Genomic DNA, 24,758 nt, shown 5'->3' on the forward strand with positions numbered 1-24,758 from the left:
CTTGGCTTTAAGCGCAGTGCTCCGCCCTGGGCCTGGGGACGGGAGGGGGATAACCGGCCGGCTCCAAGGGGGCCGAGGCCCCCACACTCACCATCCTCCCGCCGAGTCCCTCCTCCTCCTCCTCCTCCTCCTCCTCCTCCTCCTCCTGCCTCCCCCGTTACCAGGGGCAACTGCTGCGGCGCCGCCCCCGACGTCCCTCGCACGCACAGCGGAGGAGCAGAGCAGCAATACGGGGCGGGGTGCAGCTCCGCTTTCCCCAGAGTGCGCAAGCGCGCTAAGGAGCGTGGGCGGGCTACGGGAGCTGCAGAGGCCGCAGCCGGCTCGCCTGGACCAGAGAGTGGAGAAAGCCTGCCCACGTGGCTGGCGGGAGCCTCCCGGCCTGGGATTGGTCGAAAAGGAGGGGCGTGGGACGGGCGTGGGGGCAATTCCCCAGCCCAGGTCCTCCTCTCACCCCGCCGGGTTTTCAAGGCGGGCTGTAACTGGTGGCATTTGTCCCGGGACCAGGTAAGGGGCCTTGGGACAATGGCGCTCGCCCTGTCTACCTCCAATCCCCACATCTCGGGAGGGTGCTGAGATTGCTGTCCTGACTGCCCAGGCGGGGCTGCAGCGCGGGTTGGACTTCCACCTGCAGAAGCCACGTGGCGCGAGGAGCGCCCTGGGGCTACAGATGGGCCCCTCTGCTTTGACCCCCATTGCCTAGGAGTGCCAGGCCGAGCGGCTGGGGCGTTACTAGCTGTCCGGGATGGGGGAATACCGATGGGGGGAGGCCCTCTGTCGGAGGGCAAGAAGCAGCCTGGGGGCTGGCCCTGAGCCCTGAGGTGAGCTGAAAGCACAGGTGAAAGGCGTTTTGGGGATCGGCCCCGTTTTTGTTTTGACACAGGGTGTCGCTCCGTCGCCCAGGCCGGAGTGCGGTGGCGCGATCTCGGCTCACTGCAGCCTTCGCCTCGCGGGCTCAAGCAATTCTCCCGCCTCAGACTCTCAAGTAGCTGGGATTGCAGGCGGGCGCCACCACGCCTGGATAATTTTTTGTATTTTGTTTTTGTAGAGACGGAGTTTGGCCATGTTGCCCAGGCTGGGCTCGAACTCCTGGGGTCAAGCGATCCACCCGCTTAGGCCTCCCAAAGTGCTGGGACTACAGGTGTCCCAAAGTGGTGAGCCACTGTGCCCAGCCTCTGGCCGGTTTTGCTAAGCTGCTTTGGACCAGACCGCGTACCATCTGTAGTCCTGGAAGAGGCAAAAATGAGCCTGCATTTTTAGCCAAGGAAGAGCAAGTGGGACACTGGGGTGGGTTGGGAAATGCTACCTCTCATCCCTTTCCCGATGCAGAGGACTATAAGAAGAGTTTACACAAACGTGCTAGGCCCTGTTCTAGATGCTGGAGACACAGCAGTGGACAAAATCAGCCCGTATGGAAATTACATCCTTCCTAATGAAATACATTTCATACCAAATTTCATTTTCACAACCCCTAGAAATTGGTAATTGTGGCCAGGCGCAGTGGCTCATGCCTATAATCCCAGCACTTTGAGAGGCTGAAGGGGAGGATGGCTTGAGCCCAGGAGTTGGAGACCAGCCCAGGCAACACAGTAGGACACTGCCTCTACAAAAAAACATTTTTTTTTAATTAGCCAGGTTCCGTGGTGCACTTGTAGTCCTAGCTACTCGGGAGGTTGAGGCTGGAGGATTGCTTGAGCCCAGGAGCTATTATCACACCACTGTACTCCAGCCTGGGTGAAAGAGCAAGACCCTGCCTCAAAAAAAATGAAAACAAAAACCAACATCTGCTGCTTGCATACCTGCTTCAGATCCTTGGAGAGAAAAGCAGTTCAGAGCCTTGACTAAGGAGGTGATGAATGGAGGTGATATAGGAGCACAAACCCCTATAATCTAGTCATCTCTAGACTGTTGGCCCTTTTTTGAAAAAGGCAAGGGAGGTTGCTCTTTCTAAGTTGTCTGGTGTCTAACAGCCCACTTGCGTTGGAGTCAGATGAGTACCCATAAGCCTATACCTGGGCCTGCTCATGTAATTATTACCCTCATTTTCCAGCTTGCTCTAGGCAGCCTTGACCCTAATCCTTGCCTGTCTCAGTGGTCTTTGTGTCTGACCTTCTGGGGTCTTTGGCTACCTTGATCTTCCTCTGATGTGAGTACCAGCGATGATGTTTCATTTTTCTCCCTACCTGGGGCTACAAACAGTAATCTTGTGCACTTCTGCTTGTAAGAGGATACCTCAGAAGGAATTTGGAAGCTTGTTTTCTGATCTCTGATACCATTTGCCAGAGAAAAGCTGCTCTCTCTGAGAAGGATGAGCATTACGTCAGAGGTGGCAGTAGTCTATTTCTTTTTTTCTCTTTGTTTCCCTTTCTTTCTTTCCTTTTTTTTTTTTTTGAGATGGAGTTTCACTCTTATTGCCCAGGCTGGAGTGCCATGGTGCGATCTCGGCTCATCACAACCTCCACCTCCTGGGTTCAAGCGATCCTCCTTCCTCAGCTTCCTAAGTAGCTAGGATTACAGGTGCGTGCCACCACGCTTGGCTAATTTTTTGTATTTTTAGTAGAGACAGAGTTTCACAGAGTTAGCCAGGATGGTCTTGATCTGACCTCGTGATCTGCCCGCCTCAGCCTCCCAAAGTGCTGGGATTACAGGCATGAGCCACTGTGCCCGGCCTCAAGCTGTGACATTCTCTAATCCTAGGAGAGAGATATCATTAAATCACCGGTCTGATTTTTACTCCTACCTTGTTCCTAGTAGTGGGACCATAATCCTTCAGAAGTGGGGCTACCCTGGACATGATGATGACCTTTTTAGGGAAGACTAGATGTGGCTTGTGTGGGAAGAGGGAGATTAACTGTGGAAGAAAATTTAGAGACCAGTATGACTTAGTATAGGCAAGGTAGACAATTTTGCAACTTCATGAAAGAAAGCGTGCTCTTAATTCTGTAACCTAGGCAGGTTCTAAGTTTGACTTAAAAGAGGTGACATCCTTGATGCCAAGAGACCCAAGAAGAAGTTGGAATGCATTTCAGGTAAGCAGTAAATATTCTTCGAGGGCATGTGAAAGATGTAGCAGTAAACATCACAGACATGATCCCGATGCTTGTGAGCCTTACAGTCTGTCAGGGGAGGCAGACTTTACACAAATCACAGTCAATGACAAGAAGGTGACAATCACAAACGCCCAGCATGCTGCAAAGGACAGGATGCTGTAGGAGTATATATCACAGAAGGACTTGAGTTTGTCCTGAAGGAGTCGGGGAACAGTGCCCATTGGGGGACAGTGGGTGTGTGGGGGGAAATGTTCCAGACAGATGGTTTAGTGGTTTTTTTTGTTTGTTTGTTTTTGGCTTTATGTTTTATTTAAGACAGGGACTCTGCAGTTTCTATCCTGACTTCAGTTAAGAAGGCAAAGGCTCTTGCATAATTAGCAAATGTTTAGATTACCCCTTGATGATAGTCCCTCCATTCTGAGAAGCAGAGGACTTTGCAATGTTGGGTTAAGGGGAACAGAGGTGTCAGAGAAGGTCTGGCTCTGTGTGTATGTGTGTGCTGAGGAGGAGGCATAGCATTTTGCTCAGTCAGGCTGTCTCCAGCGTGTGTGAGCCTGGGGCTCTGTAAGCCAAGGCAGCGTGTGTTCAGCCAGCCAAGCTGACTCCTTTTAGGTTCATGTAGAGCCTGGGAAAGTGAACTCTTTCCCCTCCTCCCACTCTTGCTTCAGCTGGGACTGAGATAAATGCCTTTGGTCTTTGAAGCAGCCTGCAGGAGGCCAGGTGGCAGGGGAGAGGGGAAGTCTGTTTTGGCAGTGGACTCTTTCTGTCTGCCTTCTGACTTCTCTGGAGATTGCCGCTTCAGAGAAGCATCAGGGCCAGGCCAGGGCGCTGTGGATACTCCATGTTGAGCCTCTCCTCTTGTCCCTGGTCCTTCCTCTTAGGAAATGGTGTACCTCCAGCATATCAGCTTCCTGATATCTCTTCCGCCTTAAGGAAAAATCTAAAAATTGACCACTGCTCTTCCTTCCCCAACACTGTCCCTTCTGCCTCCTTTCTTGAACTTGAACTCCTGGCCTCCCAAAGTGCTGGGATTACAGGCCTGTGCCTGTCTCCACCTCCTTTCTCTCTTCTTTCTGGTGGTTCTTCCCATCTTTGGGGGCTACCTTTTCTCGGCTTCTTTTTTTTTTTTGAGACCGGGTCTTGCTATGTTGCCAAGATGGAGTGCAGTGGCGCCATCTCGGCTCGCTGCAACCTCCACCTCCCGGGTTCAAGTGATTCTCCTGCCTCAGCCTCCCAAGTAGCTGGGATTACAGGCGCCCGGCTAATTTTTTGTATTTTTAGTAGAGACAGAGTTTCACCATGTTGGCCAGGCTGGTCTAAAACTCCTGACCTCGTGATCCACCCGCCTCGGCCTTCCAAAGCACTGGGATTACAGGCATGAGCCACCGTGCCCGGCCTCAGCTTCTTTCTTTTTGAGACAAAGTCTCACTCTGTCACCCAGGCTGGAGTGCAGTGGCACAATCTTGGCTCACTGCAACCTCCGCCTCCTGGGTTCAAGCGATTCTTGTGCCTAAGCCTCCCGAATAGCTAGGATTATAGGTGCCTGCCACCACGCCCTGCTAATTTTTTTTTTTTTTTTTTTTATTAGAGATGGGGTTTCACCATCTTGGCCAGCCTGGTCTCAAACCCCTGACCTCAGGTGATCCACCCGCCTCGGCCTCCCAAAGTGCTGGGATTACAGGTGTGAGCCACTGTGCCCGGCCTTGGCTTCTTAAATGTCCTGATTTTTCAGGGTTTGTCCTCAGCTCTCTCCTCTTCCCATTCTGTGTGTTCTCACTGGAAAACTTTATCGTAAATCACCTTGATGCTGCTGACTCAGTTTTTTCCTTCTAGCTCTGACCTCTGTTTCCTTTCAAGCCTGAATACCCATAGGCTGATGAACTTCTTATTCAGCAAATACTTGAATATTGTGCTAGGCACTGGGATGACAGTGGTGAGCAAAATGAACATACCACCTCACTTCACAGGTGAATTATTTAACTTAGTTAAGGCGCTATTTCCAAGAAAAAACAAAATGACCTAGTAGTAGAAGCTATAGAAGTAAATCTGAAAATTATTTGTACAAAAAAATAAACGGACAAATAGGTACTATTTAGTGAAGAGAGGAAAGACTAGCTTTTGAGTATTGTGTTTGGAAAGGACCTGAGACAGGAAGAGGCCTATTGCATTTAAGAAAATCCCGGCCGGGCTTGGTGGCTCACGCCTGTAATCCCAGCACTTGGGGGGGCCGACGCGGGTAGTCGATCACGAGGTCAGGAGATCGAGACCATCCTGGCTAACACGGTGAAACCCCGTCTCTACTAAAAATACAAACAATTAGCTGGGTGTGGTGGCACGTACCTGTAATCCCAGCTACTCAGGAGGCTGAGGCCGGAGAATCGCTTGAACCCAGGAAGTGGAGGTTACAGTGACCCGAGATCGCACCACTGAACTCCAGTCTGGGTGACAGAGCAAGACTCCCTCTCAAAAAAAAAAAAAAAAAAAGCCATGGCAGGACCGGGGGTGGTAGCTCACTCCTATAGTCCCAGCACTTTGGGAGGCCGAGGCAGGTAGATCCCTTGAGCTCAGGAGTTGAGACCAGCCTAGGCAACATAGGGAGACCCTGTCTCTACAAAAAATACAAAAATTAGCCGGGCATGGTGGCACATGCCTGTGGTCCCAGCTACTTGAGAGGCTAAGGTCAGAGGATCGTTTGAGCCTGGGAGGTGGAGGCTGGAGTAGTGAGCCATGATCATACCACTGTAATCCCACCTGGGCAACAGAGCAAGACCCTGTCTCAAAAAAAAAAAAAAATCCCATGGTATTTGAAACTCAACATGCAGAAATCAAGCTTACTATTAATATTTTCTCCCTCAAAGCCAATTTTTCTGTGCTCTCTCTGTTAGCACCTAACGCCCAAGTCAGAAACCCTAGGTATCACTCTGGATATTTGTCATGTGTCAACTTGGCTAAGCTAAGCAAGACTCCCGGGATTCCCTCTCTGGTATATTCCAGTTATAGTGGCTACCCAGGAGCACACACACACCATCTTCTAGCTCTTCAGACAAACAGTAATCTAGGTGCTGCTGTGAGGGGATTTTGCAGACCTAATTAAATTCCTCAATTGTTTGGCTTTAAGTTAATCAAAAGGGAGATTATCCTGGGTGGCCTGACCTAATCAGGTGGAAGCCCTTTAAAGGAGGGCTAGGACACCCCTGAACCCCCTCTGAGGTTCTGGACTCTGAGCCATTACCCGCGTTGCTCCCTCTCCCCTGGGATGATCTGTTGCTGGCTCCCTGCCCTGCTGACTTCAGGAATGCCTAGCCAACCGCCACAGTTATGTGAGCCAATTAGCTAATTCCTTGTGATAAATCAATTTCTATATTTTATCAATATTACATTACATCAGCATTATATATATTTAGGCCAGGAGTGGTGGTGCATGCCTGTAATCCCAGCACTTAGGGAGGATGAGATGGGAGGATTCCTTGAGCCCAGGAGTTTGAGATTACAGTGAGCTATGATTGCACCACTCCACTCTACCCTGGGCAACCAGCTGAGACTGTGCCTAAAAAAAGAAAAAAAAATTATGAAATTTATATAGATAGATCAATATATATTTATAATATATAAAGTTATATATTATATATATTTTGTATAGCTATATGAATTATTTATGTTTATATATTTTTTTGTTATATTTAAACATTCATATGTCTAAATAAATTTATATATAAATTTATATATTATAAATATATGTTGCTATATCTATGAATTTAAAAAAATTATATATTTATATAGATATATAATTTATATATTTATAAAATAAAATATATATTATAGTATACAAATATATTTTAGAAATATATAAAATATGTATATGTGTGTGTCATAGCCGGGTGCAGTGGCACACACCTATAATCCTGACACTTTGGGAGGCCAAGGCAGGCAGATTGCTTGAGCTCAGGAGTTAGAGGAACCCCATGTTGCCCCATGTTATGTTTTGGTATCTACCTGTCTGTCTGTCTGTCTATCAGTAATCTACTGATTCTGCTTCTCTGGTTGAACCTTGACTGATACAATGTTCCTCTTATACCTATTGCTTAGCAGATCCTAAGATTCCGCTTCTTTGAAAGATTCTCTCCTGTTGGTCTCTCCTCTGAGTGCACGTGGGTTCATTTGAGCACTACGTCTTCTTTTCTGGATTACTGGGGTTCCCGTCCAGCAGGTCTCCCTGCATCCCGTGAGGGCCGGCCACATCCTGTTTATTCTCATGACTACCCAGTTTGTTCTTGGTAAGCTACATATCTGATCTTGTCACTTTTCTTCTTAAAATCTTTCAATGACTTCTGAAGCTTTCAGGCAAAAATTTAAAAGCCTTAGCTTTTTTTGTATGACTCCATTTTCTCTCCTCTCTTAGCATATCAATTATACTTCTTTTGAAAACCTTTTTAGTGGTTGCCCAGGAGTTTGCAATATACATTTATGACTAATCCAAATCCACTTTCAAATAACACTATACCACTGCATGGAGCGTGCAAGTACCTTAGAATGCAGTCCTCCCAATTCTCCCCTCCTGTCCTTGATATTACTGCTGTCATGGATTTCTCTGATCCATAAACTATAATCACCAAATACATTGTTGCTACTATTATTTTAAACAAACATATCTGTTTGTTAACTGTTAACAATTCAGAATAAGAGAAATAAAGATTTTTGTTTGTTTGTTAGTGTTTTTTCCGAGACAGGGTCTCACTCTGTCGTGCAGGCTGGAGTGCAGTGGCACGATCACAGTTCACTGCAGGCTTAGCCTTAGCCTCCCAGGCTCAAGCAGTCCCCCCACCTCAGCCTCCCAAGAAGCTGGGACCACAGGCACATGCCACCATGCCTGGCTGTGTTTTTTTCTTTTTTAATTTTTGTAGAGACAGGGTCTCACTATGTTGCCCAGACTGGTCTCAAACTCCTGGGCTCAAGTGATGCTCCTGCCTTGGCCTGCCAAAGTGCTGGGATTATAGGTGTGAACCATCTCACCTGACCAGAAGAACTTCTTTTAACATCTTGTAAGTCAGGTCTGCCAGTGACAAATTTCCTGTTTTGTTTGTCCAAGAAAGTCCATTTTTGGTTTTTTTTTTTTTTGAGACAGGGTCTTACTCTGTCACCCAGGCTGGAGTACAGTGGCTCGATCTTGGCTCACTGCAACCTCCGCCTCCTGGGCTCAAGCATTCCTCCCACATCAGCCTCCCCAGTAGCTGGGACTGCAGGTGTGCACCACCACACCTGGCTAGTTTTTCTATTTTTTGATAGAAAAAAATACAAAATGAGGTTTCACCATGTTGGCCAGGCTGGTCTCAAACTTTTGACCTCAGGTGGTCCACCTGCCTTGGCCTCCCAAAGCGTTGAGATTACAGATGTGAGCCACCATGCCTGGCCGACTAGAAAGTTTTTTTTTTTTTTTTTAGACAGAGTCTCACTCTGTCACCCAGGCTTGAGTGCAGTGGTGTGATCTCGGCTCACTGCAAACTCTGCTGCCCAGGTTCAAGCGATTATCCTGCCTCAGCGTCCCGAGTAGCTGAGATTACAGGCATCTACCACTGTACCTGGCTAATTTTTGTATTTTCAGTAGAGATGGGGTTTCACCGTATTGGTCAGGCTGGTCTCAAACTCCTGACCTCAGGTGATCCAACCGCCTTGGGCTCCCAAAGTGCTGGGATTAGAGGTGTGAGCCACCACGCCCGGCCCCAACTAGAAATGTTTTAAGGGATATAAAGCAGTTAGTACTTGAGATGATTCTTCTGTAAGATATGGGATGGGTGGAAATGGGTAACGACCGACAGAATCAGATGGTATGCACCCCCAAATAGTAATTCCAATGATCTAGGAAGACCAACATTCCCACACCATCCCTACCACCACGGACTCAGTGTTTCTCAATGAGAGACAGAATTTGTGTGTGGAGGATCTGAGTCCAAGCCCTTCTATTTAGTATAATTGCATTAATATTATTTCTTTTTTTTGTTTTAACTTTTACTTTAGATTCAGGGGTACATGTGCAGGTTTGTTACATAGGTAAACTTGTGTCACTGGGGTTGTACAGATTATTTCATCACCCAGCTACTAAGTTTAGTACCCATTAGTTATTTTTTCTGATCCTCTCCCTCCTCCCACCCTTCACCTCAAGTGAGCCCCAGTGGGGTCTGTTGCTCCCGTTTTTGTGTCCATGTGTTCTCATCATTTAGCTCCCACTTATAAGTGAGAACATGTGATATTTGGTTTTCTGTTCCTGCATTAGTTTGCTAAGGATAATGGCCTCCATCTTCATCCATGTCCCTGCAAAGGACGTGATCTCGTTCTTTTTTGTGGCTGCATAGTATTCCATGGTGTACATATACCACATTTTCTTTATCCAGTCTGCCATGGATGGGCCTTTAGCATTTGGACAATTTCTACTGACACATGTTCAGGCTCACTAATTCTTTCCCTGGCCATGTCCAGTCTACTGATGAGTCCATCCAAGACTTTCTTCATCTTTGTTACAGTATTTTTGATTTCTAACATTTCCTTTTGATTCTTTCTTAAGAGTTTCCAGCTGGACGCGGTGGCTCACGCCTGTAATCCCAGCACTTTGGGAGGCCGAGGTGGGCGGATCACGAGGTCAGGAGATCGAGACCATCCTGGCCAACATGGTGAAACCCCGTCTCTACTAAAAAATACAAAAATTAGCTGGGCATGGTGGTGCACACCTGTAGTCTCAGCTACTTGGGAGGCTGAGGCAGGAGAACCACTTGAACCCGGGAGGCAGAGGTTGAAGTGAGCCGAGATCGCGCCACTGTACTCCAGCCTGGTGGCAGAGCAAGACTCCGTCTCAAAAAAAAAAAAAAATAAGAGTTTCCATCACTGCTTATGTTATTCGTCTGTTCTTGTCTGTTGTCCACTTTTCCCTTCAGAGTCCTTAGAATATTAACCATAGTTTTAATTAATTAATTAATTTATTTATTTATTTTAACCATAGTTATTTTAAATTCCTGGTCGATAAGTCTAAAATCTCATATCTAAATCTGGTTCTGATGCTTGGCCTGTTTCTTCAAACTGTGTTTTTTTTTTTTTTTTTTCTTTTTAGTATGCCTTGTAATTTTTCACTGAAAGCTGGACATGATGTACCCTGTGAGAGGAACTGAGGGGTGAGGTTTTGTTTATCCAGGCTATGTTTACTGTTTGCTGTAGCTATAGGTATAAAAGGCTAAATTTTCTTCTGGTGTCCTTGTTCTTATCTCCCTTGCTGTCTATGGGTCTCTAGAGACTTCTTAAATAGGGCCTAAGACTTGTTACTCTTTTTGTTATAATCCTCGTAATGATACAGGAGCCCTGCTGGTGCAGTGGTGAGGCGAAGGAGTGGAGGATCTACAGTCCTGTGATGAGGTCTCAGTCTTCTGGGGAGCCTGTGCCCCTGAACCTTCACAAGAGCTTCTCGGCCTCCCCTTGTCCTCTTTAGGTGAGGCAGGAAGGCAAGAGGTGGCTGGAGTTCTCTTTCTCCAAGTCACTTAAGTTCTGGTACAACCCAAGATGGTTAGGCTCTGGTAAAATAGTTTCCCTCAAGGGTAGACCTTGTTAAGAAGAATAAAAGGGCTGGGCATGATAGTGTATGCCTGTAGTCCCAGCTACTTGGGAGGCTGAGGTTGGAGGATTGCTTGAGCCCAGAAGTTCGAGGCTGCAGTGAGCTATAATCATGCCTGTCAATTACCATTCACTCCAGCCTGGATAAAATAATGAGACTGTGTCTCTAAATAATAAAATAGGCCAGATGCGGCAGCTCACACCTGTAATCCAGCACTTTGGGAGACCGAGGCAGAAGGATTGCTTGAACCTAGGAGTTTGAAACCAGCCTGGGCAACATAGCGAGGTGCCACCTCTACAAAAAGTACAAAAATTAGCCAGGGTGGTGGTGTGTGCCTGTAGTCCCAGTTACTCAGGAGGATGAGGCAGGAGGATCCCTGAACCTGGGAGGTAATAGTTGCATTGAACCATGATCATACCACTGCACCCCATGCACCCCAGCCTGGGTGACAGAATGAGACCCTGTCTCAAAAAAAAGTAAAATTAAATTAAAAAAAAAAAAAGAAGTACAAAGGGCTTTGGGTGTTTTTTTGTTTGTTTGTTTTGTTTTGTTTTTCCCCCCAAGATGGAGTCTTGCTTTGTCACCCAGGCTCAGGTTGGAGTTCAGTGGCGTGATCTCAGCTCACGCCAAGCAATTCTTCTGCCTCAGCCTCCTGAGTAGCTGGGATTACAGGTGCCTGGCACTGCGCCCATCTCATTTTTGCATTTTTAGTAGAGATGGGGTTTCACCATGTTGGCCAGGCTGGTCTCAAACTCCTGACCTCATGATCCCCCTGCCTCGGCCTCCCAAAGTACCGGGATTGCAGGAGTGAGCCACTGCACCCAGCTGGCTGTTTTCCAAAATGGCTACTTTTCCCATCTCCCCTGCCAGAAACACCTGGGGGTATTATACTATTTAATGGGTGGGCTTTTGTTCCCAGAGCTCCCCAAGCACAGGCACTGTATTGTCCCCTTTTCCAGTCCCTCCTGCTGTATGGTCAAGCACAGAGCTGGGTACCAGCAGGCCCTCAGGAAACACATGTTGGTGCCCAGTTGCTCAATCTGATGACCATTCACTGGGGCCCTCCCAAGCCGAGTCAGACGATGCCCAGTAGCTGGTGAGAGCAGGCAGTCTGCAACAGTGGGACGTGCTCAGATCCTCTGTGGTGGGCTTTGATTTAGGGACAGTCGTCTTCTTCCTTTGTCCCTTAGGTCCACAGTTTTATATGTGAGCAAGATGGAGGCTGACCCATCTGGCTTTAACATCGATGCCCCCCGTTGGGACCAGCGCACCTTCCTGGGGAGAGTGAAGCACTTCCTAAACATCACGGACCCCCGCACTGTCTTTGTATCTGAGCGAGAGCTGGACTGGGCCAAGGTGATGGTGGAGAAGAGCAGGTGAGGGGTCGGGGAAGGGGCTGGAAGTAGTAGGGTAACATTAATGGGGTCCTCTTGGGAGGAGGTGGAAACCGAAGGTGAAGGAATAGGCAGAAATCTCAAGACTGGGGGCTGGGAGAAGTGAGAGTAGGGAGACTGGGAGACATTGATCAGGCAGGATGGTGACTGCCTGCTGTCCTTGGGTGGCAGGATGGGGGTTGTGCCCCCAGGCACCCAAGTGGAGCAGCTGCTGTATGCCAAGAAGCTATATGACTCGGCCTTCCACCCCGACACTGGGGAGAAGATGAATGTCATCGGGCGCATGTCTTTCCAGCTCCCTGGCGGCATGATCCTCACGGGCTTCATGCTCCAGTTCTACAGGTGGGACCTGGAGGCAGGACCGTGGGAGGTACAGCTGCCTGGATCTGCTGGTCAGGGAGCCATACTATGATAATAATAATAGTTCTCTTGATTGGTCACTTACCAGATACCAGGCACTATGCTACATTCTTTGCACGTATTGCTTCATTTAACCCTCTCAACAACCCTACACTATAGGTACTATTATTTCCATTTTATAGATGAAGAACTAGAGTTCTAGAGAAGCTGAAGAACTTGTCCAGGTTTAAACAGGCAGGAAATATGGGTGCCTGGATTTTAACTGAGGCAGTCCTATGTAGAACCCTCAACAAATAAGCTACCCCAATTCCCTCTTTAAAAAGTACTTATTCCACAATGATTTTCATTATGTAACACCCAAACAAAACAATAGGAAGTCCCTTTCTTGGCTTGGTTGGGGAGAGAATAGACTGCCTCTGTAGCTGCTGGATATGCGACTCTTCTTCCCACCTCTTCCTTCCTCCCCTGCGTCCCCCACCCCATGCATTGATTGGTTCAGCTATTGAGCTGGGCTTTGGGCTGGGTGTTGGGAATGTGAAGGCTTCAGTAACCCCCCGTCAAGGAGCTCCCAGTTTTGTTGAGGAGACCAAGAAGTAAACAGTTACAGTACAGCTTGGTAAGTGGTAGGTTGGGGGAAGAACATGGGCTCGTGGGAGCAGGAGCATGGAGTGACTTACTGTGTCTCAGGAGGGGCAGGGGACGGGTCGGGAAGGTTCCAAGGAGGAAGTGATCTCTCTCAACAGGGCAGGGTTGGCCATGTATAGAAGGAGGAGGGGGAGATATTTGAGGCAGAGGGGCCAGCCTGCGCAGAAGCCCAGGTGCATAAAACAGTATGGGAACAAGCTGGGCGCGGTGGCTCATGCCTGTAATCCCAGCACTTTGGGAAGCCAAGGCGGGTGGATTACCTGAGGTCAAGAGTTCAAGACCAGCCTGACCAATATGCTGAAACCCCATCTCTACTAAAAATACAAAAATTAGCCAGGCGTGGTGGTGTGTGCCTGTAGTCCCAGCTACTTGGGAGGCTGAGACAGGAGAATTTCTTGAACCTGGGAGGCGGAGGTTGCAGTGAGCTGAGATCGTACCACTGCACTCCAGCCTGGGTGACAGAGTGAGACTCTGTCTCAAAAAAATAAAAAATAAAAAACTAGTATGGGAACAGTGTGGGGACCTGCACATCATGTGCTTTGACTGGCATACCCTCAGGACTCCCTGCCATCTGATTCTCTCTGCCTCTCCTGGCCTTCCTCACTGGTAGGACTATGCCGGCGGTGATCTTCTGGCAGTGGGTGAACCAGTCCTTTAATGCCTTAGTCAACTACACCAACAGGAATGCGGCTTCCCCCACATCAGTCAGGTAGGAGACCTGAGCCCCAGGCTGTCCTCGTGTCTTCCCACGAACAGCTTTTCTAAAGGGTTCTAGGCTGTCAGTCCTTCCTGGGTAGTGCCTGCACTGAGCAGGTGACCAAGTCACCCTTTCCCAGGGTTTGGAAATATTTTCTCAAGCTGAGTAGGGGTGGATCTTCTTCCTAGACCAATTCCAAGTGTGTTTATTAATTCATTCTCTAAATATTTCTTCTTGAGTGTGTATTATGTGCTGGGGATGTGCATGGTTCTAGATGCTGGGATACATTGTTAAGACGTGTGGTTGGGCCGGGCACGGTGGTTCACATCTGTAATCCTAGCACTTTGGGAGGCTGAGGCAGGCAGACTGCCTAAGATCAGTCTCAAAACAAACAAAAAAAACCACCCAGAAAACCACGGTTGTAAGGCAGAGAACAGCAGAGCGGTGTCTGTGTAGTTAGGCCACTTAGAGCAGTCCCATCTGTGGAGACATTAACTGTGTCCTGAAGGATGAGGGATGAACGACCCAAGAGCCCAGGGAACACCTCCCCGCATAGGGAGCAGCCGTGTGCAGAGGCTCCGAGGCAGGAAGGAACTTGGCATGTTCACAGTACTGAAAGAAGGCCAAGGGGGCTGGGGCACTGTGAGCGAGGGGGAGAGGGTCACACGGTAAGGCTGGGGACAGATCCTGTGCGGTTTTCAGGCATGAAGCCTCGCCAGCCGACTTTCTCCCTCAAGCCTGTGGTTTGGCCCTCAGCCGGCAGGGGCCCCACTCCCAAGCATCTCTCTCCTCCCCCAGGCAGATGGCCCTTTCCTACTTCACAGCCACAACCACGGCTGTGGCCACAGCTGTGGGCATGAACATGTTGACAAAGGTATGGTCTGGGGCCGCTGCAGCATGGTGGCCACGCGGGGGCAGCAGAGTCCTAGGGAAAACATCCTTCCCCCAGGGACAGTTCCCCAGGCTGGGTGAGTTGGGAATGGCCAGAGCCCGGCTGGCCAGGTCATGAGAAATACACCAGGGCTGTCCCCAGGTTGGTTCTTCTTGGGCCTTTGAGGGAGTTTGGGGTTCCCAGACTGGGTGTCTGGACGTGTGGCGGTAGCAAGGCCTCGTTTTCTTTTTTGTATTCTAGTCGTTCAGCCCCCTCCCCTCCCATCTTCCAGCGCATCTGAACAACTCCTACTGTTCTCTTCCCCCAACAGAAAGCGCCGCCCTTGGTGGGCCGCTGGGTTCCCTTTGCTGCTGTGGCTGCGGCTAACTGTGTCAATATCCCCATGATGCGACAGCAGTGAGTAAAGGCCCCTTTTTCTCCCTGCAAACCACAAGATTAGCAGAAAAGGGGCAAGAAACCAAAGCAGTGGGTAGCTTCTGGGGACTGCGGTGGGCATGGGGAGGGCTGTTGGGCTGAGCCTCTGAAGGGCTCTGGGATTGGCAGCTCCCATGGTGATGGCCCCGGGAGTGGTGGGTGACTTCGGGTTAGGCCGTGTGTTGAGTCCCGTGGGAGTCCTCTCCTGGGTGATGTGGGATGGGAAAGACACGGTGGACCTGTGGAGTTTTACACTGGATCATGTCCTTTTGGACCTGTGTTAAAATTGTGAACTCCTCCTACTTCCCAAGCCCTGGGGATGGCATACAGAATGAAATGTAGCAGGCTGAGTTGTCTAAAGATAGCACAGAACCCAGAAGCTTTGAAAGAAGCCAGAGGAGTAGACAGAAGTTTTCCAGGCACCCAACTCTAAGCTTTTCAGGAAAAAAGGTAAAGGAGAAACTCATTATGTCTCATAGTTCTTATTTCTTGACTAGAGAAATCTCTGTTATGAGGTTTTAATGATGTAATATATGTAAAGCACTCAAAATAGCACCTGGAACATAACAGATGCTACATAAGTGTTCACTGTTATTTCTACCATTGTCATCATCATCAATATCTATAAGCCACATTTTCTTGGGACTACCAACAAATGGAAAATGTTCACACTAGCCTTTGTAGAGGAAGCACTACCAGAATAGTTGTGCACACATGCTGCGCCGTTCATCTTTCCTTCCCCATCCAGTGGCCCTTTCCTAACAGGAGAATGAGTCCCTGCCACCTACCAGGGTTTGAGTTGAGTGCTGTCAAGAACTGGCCTGAGAGGAATAGCTGGGGTGAGCTGGGCGCGGTGGCTCATGCCTGTAATCCCAGCACTTTGGGACACTGAGGCGGGAGGATCACCTGAGGCCAGGAGTTTGAGACCAGCCTGGCCAACATGGCGAAACCCCATCTCTACTAAAAATACAAAAATTAGGGCCAGGCGCGGTAGCTCACTCCTGTAATCCCAGCACTTTGGGAGGCCGAGGTGGGCGGATCACGAGGTCAGGAGATCGAGACCATCCTGGCTAACACGGTGAAACCCCGTCTCTACTAAAAAATACAAAAAATTAGCCAGGTATGGTGGCAGGTGCCTGTAGTCCCAGCTACTTGGGAGGCTGAGGCAGGAGAATGATGTGAACCTGGGAGGCGGAGCTTGCAGTGAGCCAAGATCACGCCACTGCACTCCAGCCTGGGCGACAGAGCAAGACTCCATCACAAAAAAAAACCAAAAAACAAAAACAAAAATTAGCCGGGCATGGTGGCGCTTGCCTAATTCTAGCTACTGGGGAGCCTGAGGCAGGAGAATTGCTTGAACCCAGGAGGTGGAGGTTTCAGTAAGCCGAGATCATGCCACTACACTCCAGCCTGGGTGACAGAGCGCAATTGTCTCAAAAAAAAAAAAAAAAAAAAAAAAAAAAAGAATAGCTAGAGTAGCTACTGTTTGTGGAGTGATCACACTGTGTGCCAGGTGCTGGACCAAGCATTTCACAGCCATTATCTCATTTAATCCTTATCAGGTCCTGTAAAGTGGGTGCCAGGATTATCCCCATTTTGCAGATAAGCAAAACTGAGGCTTTGGGAGGGTTAAAGACTGTGCTCAAGGTCACACACGTCCCCTGCAGTTTCAGGACTCAACCCAGACAGTCCGGGCCCAGGGCCACCGCTCTCAGCTACTGCCCTAGATCACTTCTAAGATACTGCTTATTGGAGTGCAGAAGGAAGGTCAAAGGCCCAGGCTACAGGAGGTGGCTTCCTGGAGCTTAAGTGGCCTGGCCTTTGTCCCCTGGCATGTCATGTGGCTGGGAGGCTTCCATCAACCCTTTCCCAAGTCCAGTAACTCCTGTCTGTGTTTAGGGAGCTCATCCAGGGAATCTGCGTGAAGGACAGGAATGAAAATGAGATTGGTCATTCCCGGGTGAGCAGAGACCTCCCTCTGGGGTGGGAGGAGGGAATTCCCTCTCATACCCTGTCCCCCCTCCTTAGTGGTCAGAGTAGGCACCATTATAGGATTGAGAAGCCTTCTCTGGCTCCATTCTCACTCCCTATCAAATTTTCCCCATGTTTCTGTGTTCAGAACAGGCCCCTTCTCTCCTTTCTCCATCATTTCTGGTCCATAAAAACCTGGCTAGGTGGGAGGGGATAAAGTGAGGTCACTCAGCACCTGGAGGGTCCTTCCCTTCCCCTTTACCATCTCAGACTTGGCCATGATGCTGACCCAGCCCCCTGACCCAGCCCCCTGGTGCAGCACATGTACACTGGATACATCATTTCTGACAACTTACTATTTTCTGCCCTCAGAGAGCTGCGGCCATAGGCATCACCCAAGTAGTTATTTCTCGGATCACCATGTCAGCTCCTGGGATGAGTAAGATGGGGAAGTCTTTCCATCCTGGGGAACCCTGTGACACAGGGTGGAGGTCTCAGCCACACTCAGCTTTTGGGTGGGAGGTGGGAGGTGGGGCCCACCCTCTACAGCCATGCTTCTCAAACTGCTTTGCTTGATTGCTGCAAGCCTGGAAGAACCACACTAGTTCCTAGAACATCAGTTCATCCAAGGTTTGGGGTAGAAGGTTATTTTCATTTTATTAATGCTTGTCAAGCCCTTGTGTTTAATGTTAGACACAGTGTGGGGTGCTAGGGAGAGTGGTAGAGAAAATAAATTCCCTGCTTTGATTTGCTTCCAGCAGGGGGTGTATTGCAAAATTTGTTTGCATAAACTTACAAATACATTTTTGAGTTTTGAGAAGGAAGCTTTGGACCTAGCAGCACATGTTTCCCTGATATTGCAAGTGTGCAGGTTGAGAGGCTTGGGAAGCACTGTTCTGCCAGGACTTTGGGGAGAGAGTTTGGGGGTGGTCATGCCTACTTGCTCTTCTGTTCTGCCTAATGGTAAGTATTTTCTGGAGCTTCTGCTGAAGGAGAGGGAACCACTTGGTTCCTGGTCTGACTTCAGAAAGAGTCCTGGGGAGAGCCTCCCAGCCCTCCCCTCAGCTTCTCCCTGGTCTCTTCCAGTCTTGCTGCCAGTCATCATGGAAAGGCTTGAGAAACTGCACTTCATGCAGGTATGTAGGGTTTGCCTTGGCATTTTCCCTGCCCAGAGTGCCTCCAGCCACATCTGTCCCTGGGGACGCCTGACCTGCCCTCCCCCACCCATCCTTCCCTTTAGCTACCATGCTGTCATCTCACTCAAGCTCACACCAGTCTCTGCTGGCCTCCTGTTTAGATATATCATGGCCAGTTTCCTTACCTGGTCTGCAGAGAACAAGGCCTTCTTTAAGGGCCAGGGGGTCCTTGCCTGTGGGTTTTTCTTTTTTCTTTTGAGACGGAGTCTTGCTCTGTCCCCCAGGCTGGAGTGCAGTGGCGCGATCTCAGCTCACTGCAATTTCCGCTTCCCGGGTTCATGCCATTCTCCTGCCTTAGCCTCCCGAGTGGCTGGGACTACAGGCGCCTGCCACCACGCCCGGCTATTTTTTTGTATTTTTAGTAGAGATGGGGTTTCACTGTGTTAGCCAGGATGGTCTCGATCTCCTGACCTCGTGATCTGCCCATCTCGGTCTCCCAAAGTGCTGGGATTACAGGCATGAGCCACTGCGCCCAGCCACCTGTGGGCTTTTCTAGCTGGCTGATCCATGGCAGAGCAGGGTTGGGGTTCACCTTAAGGCATAGAAATACCATGTAGATCTGTCTTTTATTTGTTTTTATACAGAAAGTCAAGGTCCTGCACGCCCCATTGCAGGTCATGCTGAGCGGGTGCTTGTAAGTATCATATTTTGATGATTTGGGTTCTGTGTGGCTGGAGCACTCGAGATGTGTTGTCTTGTCTAGCCCGTGTTGGAGAACTTGTACTCCTTTACCTGACTTTAAAAGTGGTCAAGCTCAGAATACCTGTGGTCCATCTGGAAAGCTCTCACCCCATCTTTTGTGAGGGCATCAGGGTGGCTAGACTTTACGTACGTGTCCATGTAGGAAGTCCAGTGCCGAGGTGCCCTCCCATCCAAGGGTCTCTCCTTTGACCTTAAGTCTGGAGCAATTTTTTTGTTTTTTGCTTTTTTTTTTGAGATGGAGTCTCGCTCTGTCGCCCAGTCTGGAGTGCAATGGCACAGCCTCAGCTTGCTGCAACCTCCACCTCCCAGGTTCAAGCAATGCTCCTGCCTCAGCCTCCTGAGTAGCTGGGATTACAGGCACATACCACCATGCCTTGCTAATTTTTGTATTTCATCATGTTGGCCAGGCTGGTCTCGAACTCCTGACCTCAAGTGATCCACCTGCCTCGGCCTCCCAAATTGCTGGGATTATAGGCATGAGCCCCTGCTCCCAGCTGTCTGGAGCAGTTTTACAGACACGATAAGAACGAGGAGACATAACTTTGGCTGGGACTGTCATGTGTCCCAGACTCACACAGGAGGGAAATGCCACCAGTCACGTCAGGGTTCTTAGGTATCTGCCATTAACTGGAGATGTCCTAGCGTTCACCATGCATTTCAGGGCCACGAGACTAATGACAGCAACACTAACAGCTAACATTTTCTCTGTGTCCCCAGTGTATATTTTCTCTGTGTCCCCACTGAACCCAGTGCTTCATATCTATAATTTCACTTAATTCTCCCAGCCTTAGAAATCTACATATTATTATCATCTCCTTTTACAAATGAAGAAACTGAGACTTACACAGAGTAAGAAACTTACCCAAGGGTATATAGCTGGTAACTGCTGGAGCTGAGATTTGATCAATAGTCTAACATTATGCTATACCAACTTCTGCTAATTGAGTAGTTACCATAGGCTGGGTGCTTTACATACATATCTCATTGAATCCTCACAGTAGTCCTGCAAAGTAGGCACTGCAAAGTGGGCTGCAGTAGCCCTAAAAAGTAGGTTGTCCTCCCTCTGTGTCTCTGAAGTAACTTGTCCAAGATGGCACAGCTAGTAAGTGGTAAAACTGGGATACCAACCCAGGTCTGTCAGAGTCCCACATCCTGTAAGACCTTGCCTCCCAAACCCTGGTCCATGCCAGCATCGTTGGCATCCTCTGATAACTTGTTAGAAGTAAAGACTCTGAAGCCCTTCCCCAGACCCCCTCAGTTGGCACCTGCATTTTAATAAGCTCCTGAAGTTATACGCACAGTGAAGCTGGAGAAACTGCTTTTCATTGTGCTCTGACAGCCTAGGTGTTCAACCAATAAAGAAGCAGGTCTCAGAATCCACAGACTCACTCCTCCCCCTCCATAGTGCCCGTCCCCCACTCCATAGTGCCCCTCCCCATCCTGGTCGATCCTCCCGCTACAAGTCAATCCTCCCCCTCCAAGTTGCTCCTCTCCCTCCTCATCGCTCCTCCCCTCCATGTCCTTCCTCCCTCTCCATGTTGCTCCTCCCCTCCATGTCCTTCCTCCCTCTCCATGTTGCTCCTCCCCTCCATGTCCTTCCTCCCTCTCCATGTTGCTCCTCCCTGTCCAAGTTGTTCTTCCTACTCCAAGTAGTTCCTTCCCTCCAAGTCACTCCTCCCGCTCCAAGTCGCTCCTCCCCATCCAAGTTGCTCCTCACCCTCCAAGTCATTCCTCCCTCTCCAAGTCACTCCCCACCCTCCATGCTGTTCCTCCAAGTTGCTCCTCTCCCTCCATGTCGCTCCTCCCCCTCCATGTCCCTCCTCTCCTTCCATGCCGCTCCTCCCCTCCATGTAGCTCTTCCCCCTCCATGTTGCTCCTCCCCCTCCAAGTTTCTCCTCTCCCTCCTTTCCCTCGATGCCAGCAGTGCCTATGCTCCTTAGGCCCACTGCTCACGGTCCCTGTTTACTTCATTGTCTTCTTCCTCTGCTTGAACAATGCAGTAAGGGTGGGAATGAGTGATGGGGGTCAGGAGGTTTTATCCCCCTGCCAGAATGAGTATCCTCGCACTGCGGGAACAGGAGAAAGGTTGGAGGGAGAGGATATGGTGCCAGCTGGGAAGGCAGGCCAGGTGCCTGGGCATTGCTCCCTTCCCTTGGGGATGATGGATGGGCGGTCCTGTGGGGAGATGTCCCCTGATGCTTTGGTTTCTCCTTTCTTGCAGCCTCATCTTCATGGTGCCAGTGGCGTGTGGGCTCTTCCCACAGAAATGGTATCTGCTCTTCATTCCTTACTTGGTTTAATTGACCACCCTGCCAGCGCGCTCCCTGATCTGCCTGCTGTCCAGAAGGAGACAGGGAAGGGGCAGGAAGGGCAGCACCTGTCCGAGGACAAGTGTCCATCAGCCTAAAGGCTGGGCCTCTTAACCCTGGTGAATTCTGGCAAACCAAAACAGATCTGCGAGGGGCAGGAGAAGCCAGGGACAGGAATAAGGTTGCTCCCTCCCAGTGGAGAAGGACTGCCTTGGAGAGGAGGTGGGGGAGCAACAAGAGACCTTCTCTCCCTGCCAGCTGGGTTATTAGGAAGCTCTCCTCTGGCTGGATCTGGTTTTTAACTTTTTTTTGAGATGGAGTTTCACTCTTGTTATCCAGGCTAGAGTGCAGTGGCATGATCTTGGCTCACCACAGCCTCTGCCTCCCGGCTCAAGTGATTCTCCTGCCTCAGCCTTCAGAGTAGCTGGGATTACAGGTGCCTGCCACCATGCCCAGCTCATTTTGTATTTTTTTTTTTTTTTTCGAGATGGAGTCTCACTCCATCGCCAGGCTGGAGTGCAGTGGCGCAGTCTCGGCTCACTGCAACCTCCGACTCCCTGAACGATTCTCCTGCCTCAGCCTCACAAGTAGTTGGGATTACAGGCACGTGCCACAAATCCCAACAAATTAGCACAGCTAATTTTTGTATTTTTAGTAGAGACGGGATTTCACCATGTTGGCCAGGATGGTCTCAATCTCCTCACCTTGTGATCCGCCCGCCTCAGCCTCCCAAAGTGCTGGCATTACAGGCGTGAGCCACTGCGCCTGGCCTCATTTTGTATTTTTAGTAGAGACGGGGTTTCACCATGTTGGCCATGGTTGGTCTTGAAATCCTGACCTCAGGTTATCTGCCCACTTCAGCCTCCCAAAGTATTGGGATTACAGGCGTGAGCCACCGTTGCCCGTTGGTCTTTAACATTAAATAAGGGGGCTGTTCGTGGTGGCTCACGCCTGTAATCCCAGCACTTTGGGAGGCCGAGGTGGGCGGATCACCTGAGATTGGGAGTTCGAGACCAGCCTGACCAACATGGAGAAACGCCGTCTCTATTAAAAATACAAAATTATCCGGGTGTAGTGGTGCATGCCTGTAATCCCAGCTACTTGGGAGGCTGAGGCAGGAGAATTGCTTGAACCTGGGAAGTGGAGGTTGCGGTGAGCCGAGATTGCACCACTGCACTCCAGCCTGGGCAACAAGAGTGAAACTCGTCTCAATAAATAAATAAAATAAATAAATAAATAAAGGGACACGAGTGAAACTCTGTCTCAATAAATAAATAAATAAATAAATAAATAAATAAAGGGACAGGCAGAGAGCTGACAACCGAAACCACTCTATTTCCTTTGTGTGTCCAAGAAGGAGGAAGCAGGGAGAAGGGATGATGGAAAAGGGAAGGGATACATCAGACTAGGGGGTGGAGGGTGACTGACCCCAGGAGACAAGCGTAGCTTGAATATATACCCAGACGATTCCAGTCTCCCCTTCCTCAGTACTCTAGTTCAATACTAGTTCCATGGTCATCTGCTAGACATCTCTTGTGTCCCAAGCACTGTGTTTGTAATCTTGTGGAGAAGATGGAAGTTGAAACAAAGAACCATAGCCCAAGGAGAATGAAGTCAGGCCTGAGTAATGGTAAAACAACATTGTGGTATACAGAGGCCAATAATAATCCTAGATGGAAAAATCAGGAGGGCTTCTTGGAGGTGATATTCATCTGAGGGTAACTTACTGCTTGTTCCCGGTGGCATGCTCATAATCCCCTTCTCCTCTCTTTTCAGTGAATTGCCAGTTTCCTATCTGGAACGGAAGCTCCAAGACACCATCAAGGCCAAGTATGGAGAACTTGAGCCTTATGTCTACTTCAATAAGGGTCTCTAAATGCCTCACTTCAGCAAGGACCAGTCTATTCCCATATTCACCAGCTCCTCCTTAGCTACGTGCACACTTGTGTCCTCCTTCCTCTTTGCCAACAAGACCTGAAGGCCAGGGTAGATTGGGGGGTGGGACAATAAATGCCTCATGCTTACACCCCAGTGCTGGTTGATTGGACCTCAGGGGAAAAAAGTGAAAAAGGGTAGCAAAGGCCAGTGTCTTCTAGCTGCTTCCTCAAGCCCTGTCCCCTGGAGACCAGAAGCTGAGGCCCTCTCGGGGAGGAGACACCAAGCAAATCATTTGGAAACCTTTAGGATTCTGGTTCCAGCCAGGATTGAGGAAAAGACCTTGGATCAAAAGGAAGCTTGTATACCTCTTTCTTCTTCGCTTCCTCCTCCTCTCTCGAGCAATGGAATCTTTTGCCCATGTAATTTTAGCTGAACTCAGGAAAAAGAAGGGGGAAAGGACTCTCCCCTTGGGGCTCATCTCCACCCTTCCCCATCCTCCTCCTCGTTGCCCCCTGGTCAGGCAGCTGCTTTTTTTTTTTTTTTCAAGATGAAGTCTTGCTCTGTCACCCAGGCTGGAGTGCAGTGGCGCAATCTCGGCTCACTGCAACCTCTGCCTCCTGGATTCAAGCGATTCTCCTGCCTCAGCCTCTCGAGTAGCTGGGATTACAGGGCGCCCACCACCACGCCCGGCTAATTTTTGTATTTTAGTAGAGACAGGGTTTCACCATGCTGGCCAGACTGGTCTCGAACTCCTGACCTCAGGTGATCCGCCCACCTCGGCCTCCCAAAGTGCTGGGATTACAGGCATGAGCCACCGCACCCAGCCCGGACAGCTTCTTTGGGAGTGCTGCTAACCTTGAAATTATCAGACACTTAGGAGTTATTAGTGCTAAAAAGGGGACTGTGCATGGCAGCAGTTACGTGGTTCTTCAAATCATGTCTGAATCTATTCTTGGAATCTTCTCTATAATAAGGGAAGTTCTCTTTCCCCACTGCCACATATCTCTGTTTTAAAAGATAAGTCCACTAACTGTGAGTAAAAATGATATATGTAGGCATTAACCACACACTTTAATAGGTATAATTTCCTGGCTGCCTCCCTTCCTCAGCCCATTAGGTTAAACACCAAAGAAAGACTGGTGTGTACTGAGTAGGAAAGGGAAGTTTTATTTGGAACCTTCTAAGAGGAAATCAACTAGGACCAAAGAGCCTTAAAGGACACACAGCAAAGCACAGCCACTTCCCTTTCCCAGCTTGGCTGCCCTAGGTGATTTCTCAAGCTCCTTGGGGGACTGTTGTTTCTCATCTGGAATCAATGTGTGTATGAGTTTTGTCTGGTAAGATTGCTGACTCTGTCCAACAGATACCACTGTGAATTGAATAAATTTGTTGAAAGAGCACACAGGCACACATACACACAAACTGTAAACTAAGTTAATGAAGCCTGAATGGAAAGCAGGATCTGGCCTGACTTTGGCCTTGGCATGTCAGAAGGTATCACAACTATTTTATAAGGGGAACTTGTCTGATGCCTGGAGGCTGTTTATTTCCCTCATTAAAGGGGAAATCCACCTGTCTCCACAGGAAACTCCAGAGATCTCCCAGAATGGGAGCTGTGTTGCCCTAGAGCAAGAGTTGGCAAGCTATGGCTCAAGGGGCCAA

The 24,758-nt window shown here is 49.2% G+C and overlaps 2 protein-coding genes across 20 annotated transcripts in view; one reads left to right on the top strand and one right to left on the bottom strand.

The window, feature by feature from the left end:
• The window catches only part of ARL3 (ADP ribosylation factor like GTPase 3), a 43,730-nt gene extending 43,459 nt beyond the window's left edge, over positions 1-271 (bottom strand). Inside the window, exon 1 of one of the 2 annotated variants that reach the window (XM_009245744.3) lies at positions 92-271. In XM_009245744.3, coding sequence (XP_009244019.1) covers positions 92-94 — 3 coding nt within the window. In that variant the 5' untranslated portion in view covers positions 95-271. 2 annotated transcript variants of the gene reach the window in all.
• SFXN2 (sideroflexin 2) lies at positions 264-24,496 on the top strand. Of its 18 annotated transcripts, none has more exons than XM_054523455.2 (15): positions 327-504; positions 2,417-2,514; positions 2,949-3,026; positions 7,134-7,321; positions 11,829-12,014; positions 12,204-12,374; positions 13,648-13,746; positions 14,533-14,608; positions 14,937-15,022; positions 16,940-17,000; positions 17,384-17,450; positions 18,098-18,147; positions 18,792-18,841; positions 21,131-21,178; positions 22,995-23,244. In XM_054523455.2, exons 3-15 carry the CDS (start codon positions 2,988-2,990, stop codon positions 23,092-23,094), a joined length of 1,221 nt encoding a protein of 406 aa, XP_054379430.1. In that variant the 5' UTR covers positions 327-504; positions 2,417-2,514; positions 2,949-2,987; the 3' UTR covers positions 23,095-23,244. The 18 variants fall into 18 exon arrangements, with proteins under 18 accessions (XP_002821154.1, XP_009244030.1, XP_063583790.1 ...); XM_054523457.2 differs by having other exon boundaries at positions 7,137-7,321; XM_063727721.1 differs by lacking the exon at positions 7,134-7,321.
• The last annotated feature ends 262 nt before the right edge of the window (positions 24,497-24,758 follow it).

The sequence above is a fragment of the Pongo abelii genome, chromosome 8 (genome assembly GCF_028885655.2).
Source record: "Pongo abelii isolate AG06213 chromosome 8, NHGRI_mPonAbe1-v2.0_pri, whole genome shotgun sequence".
In the NCBI taxonomy this organism is placed as follows: domain Eukaryota; kingdom Metazoa; phylum Chordata; class Mammalia; order Primates; family Hominidae; genus Pongo; species Pongo abelii.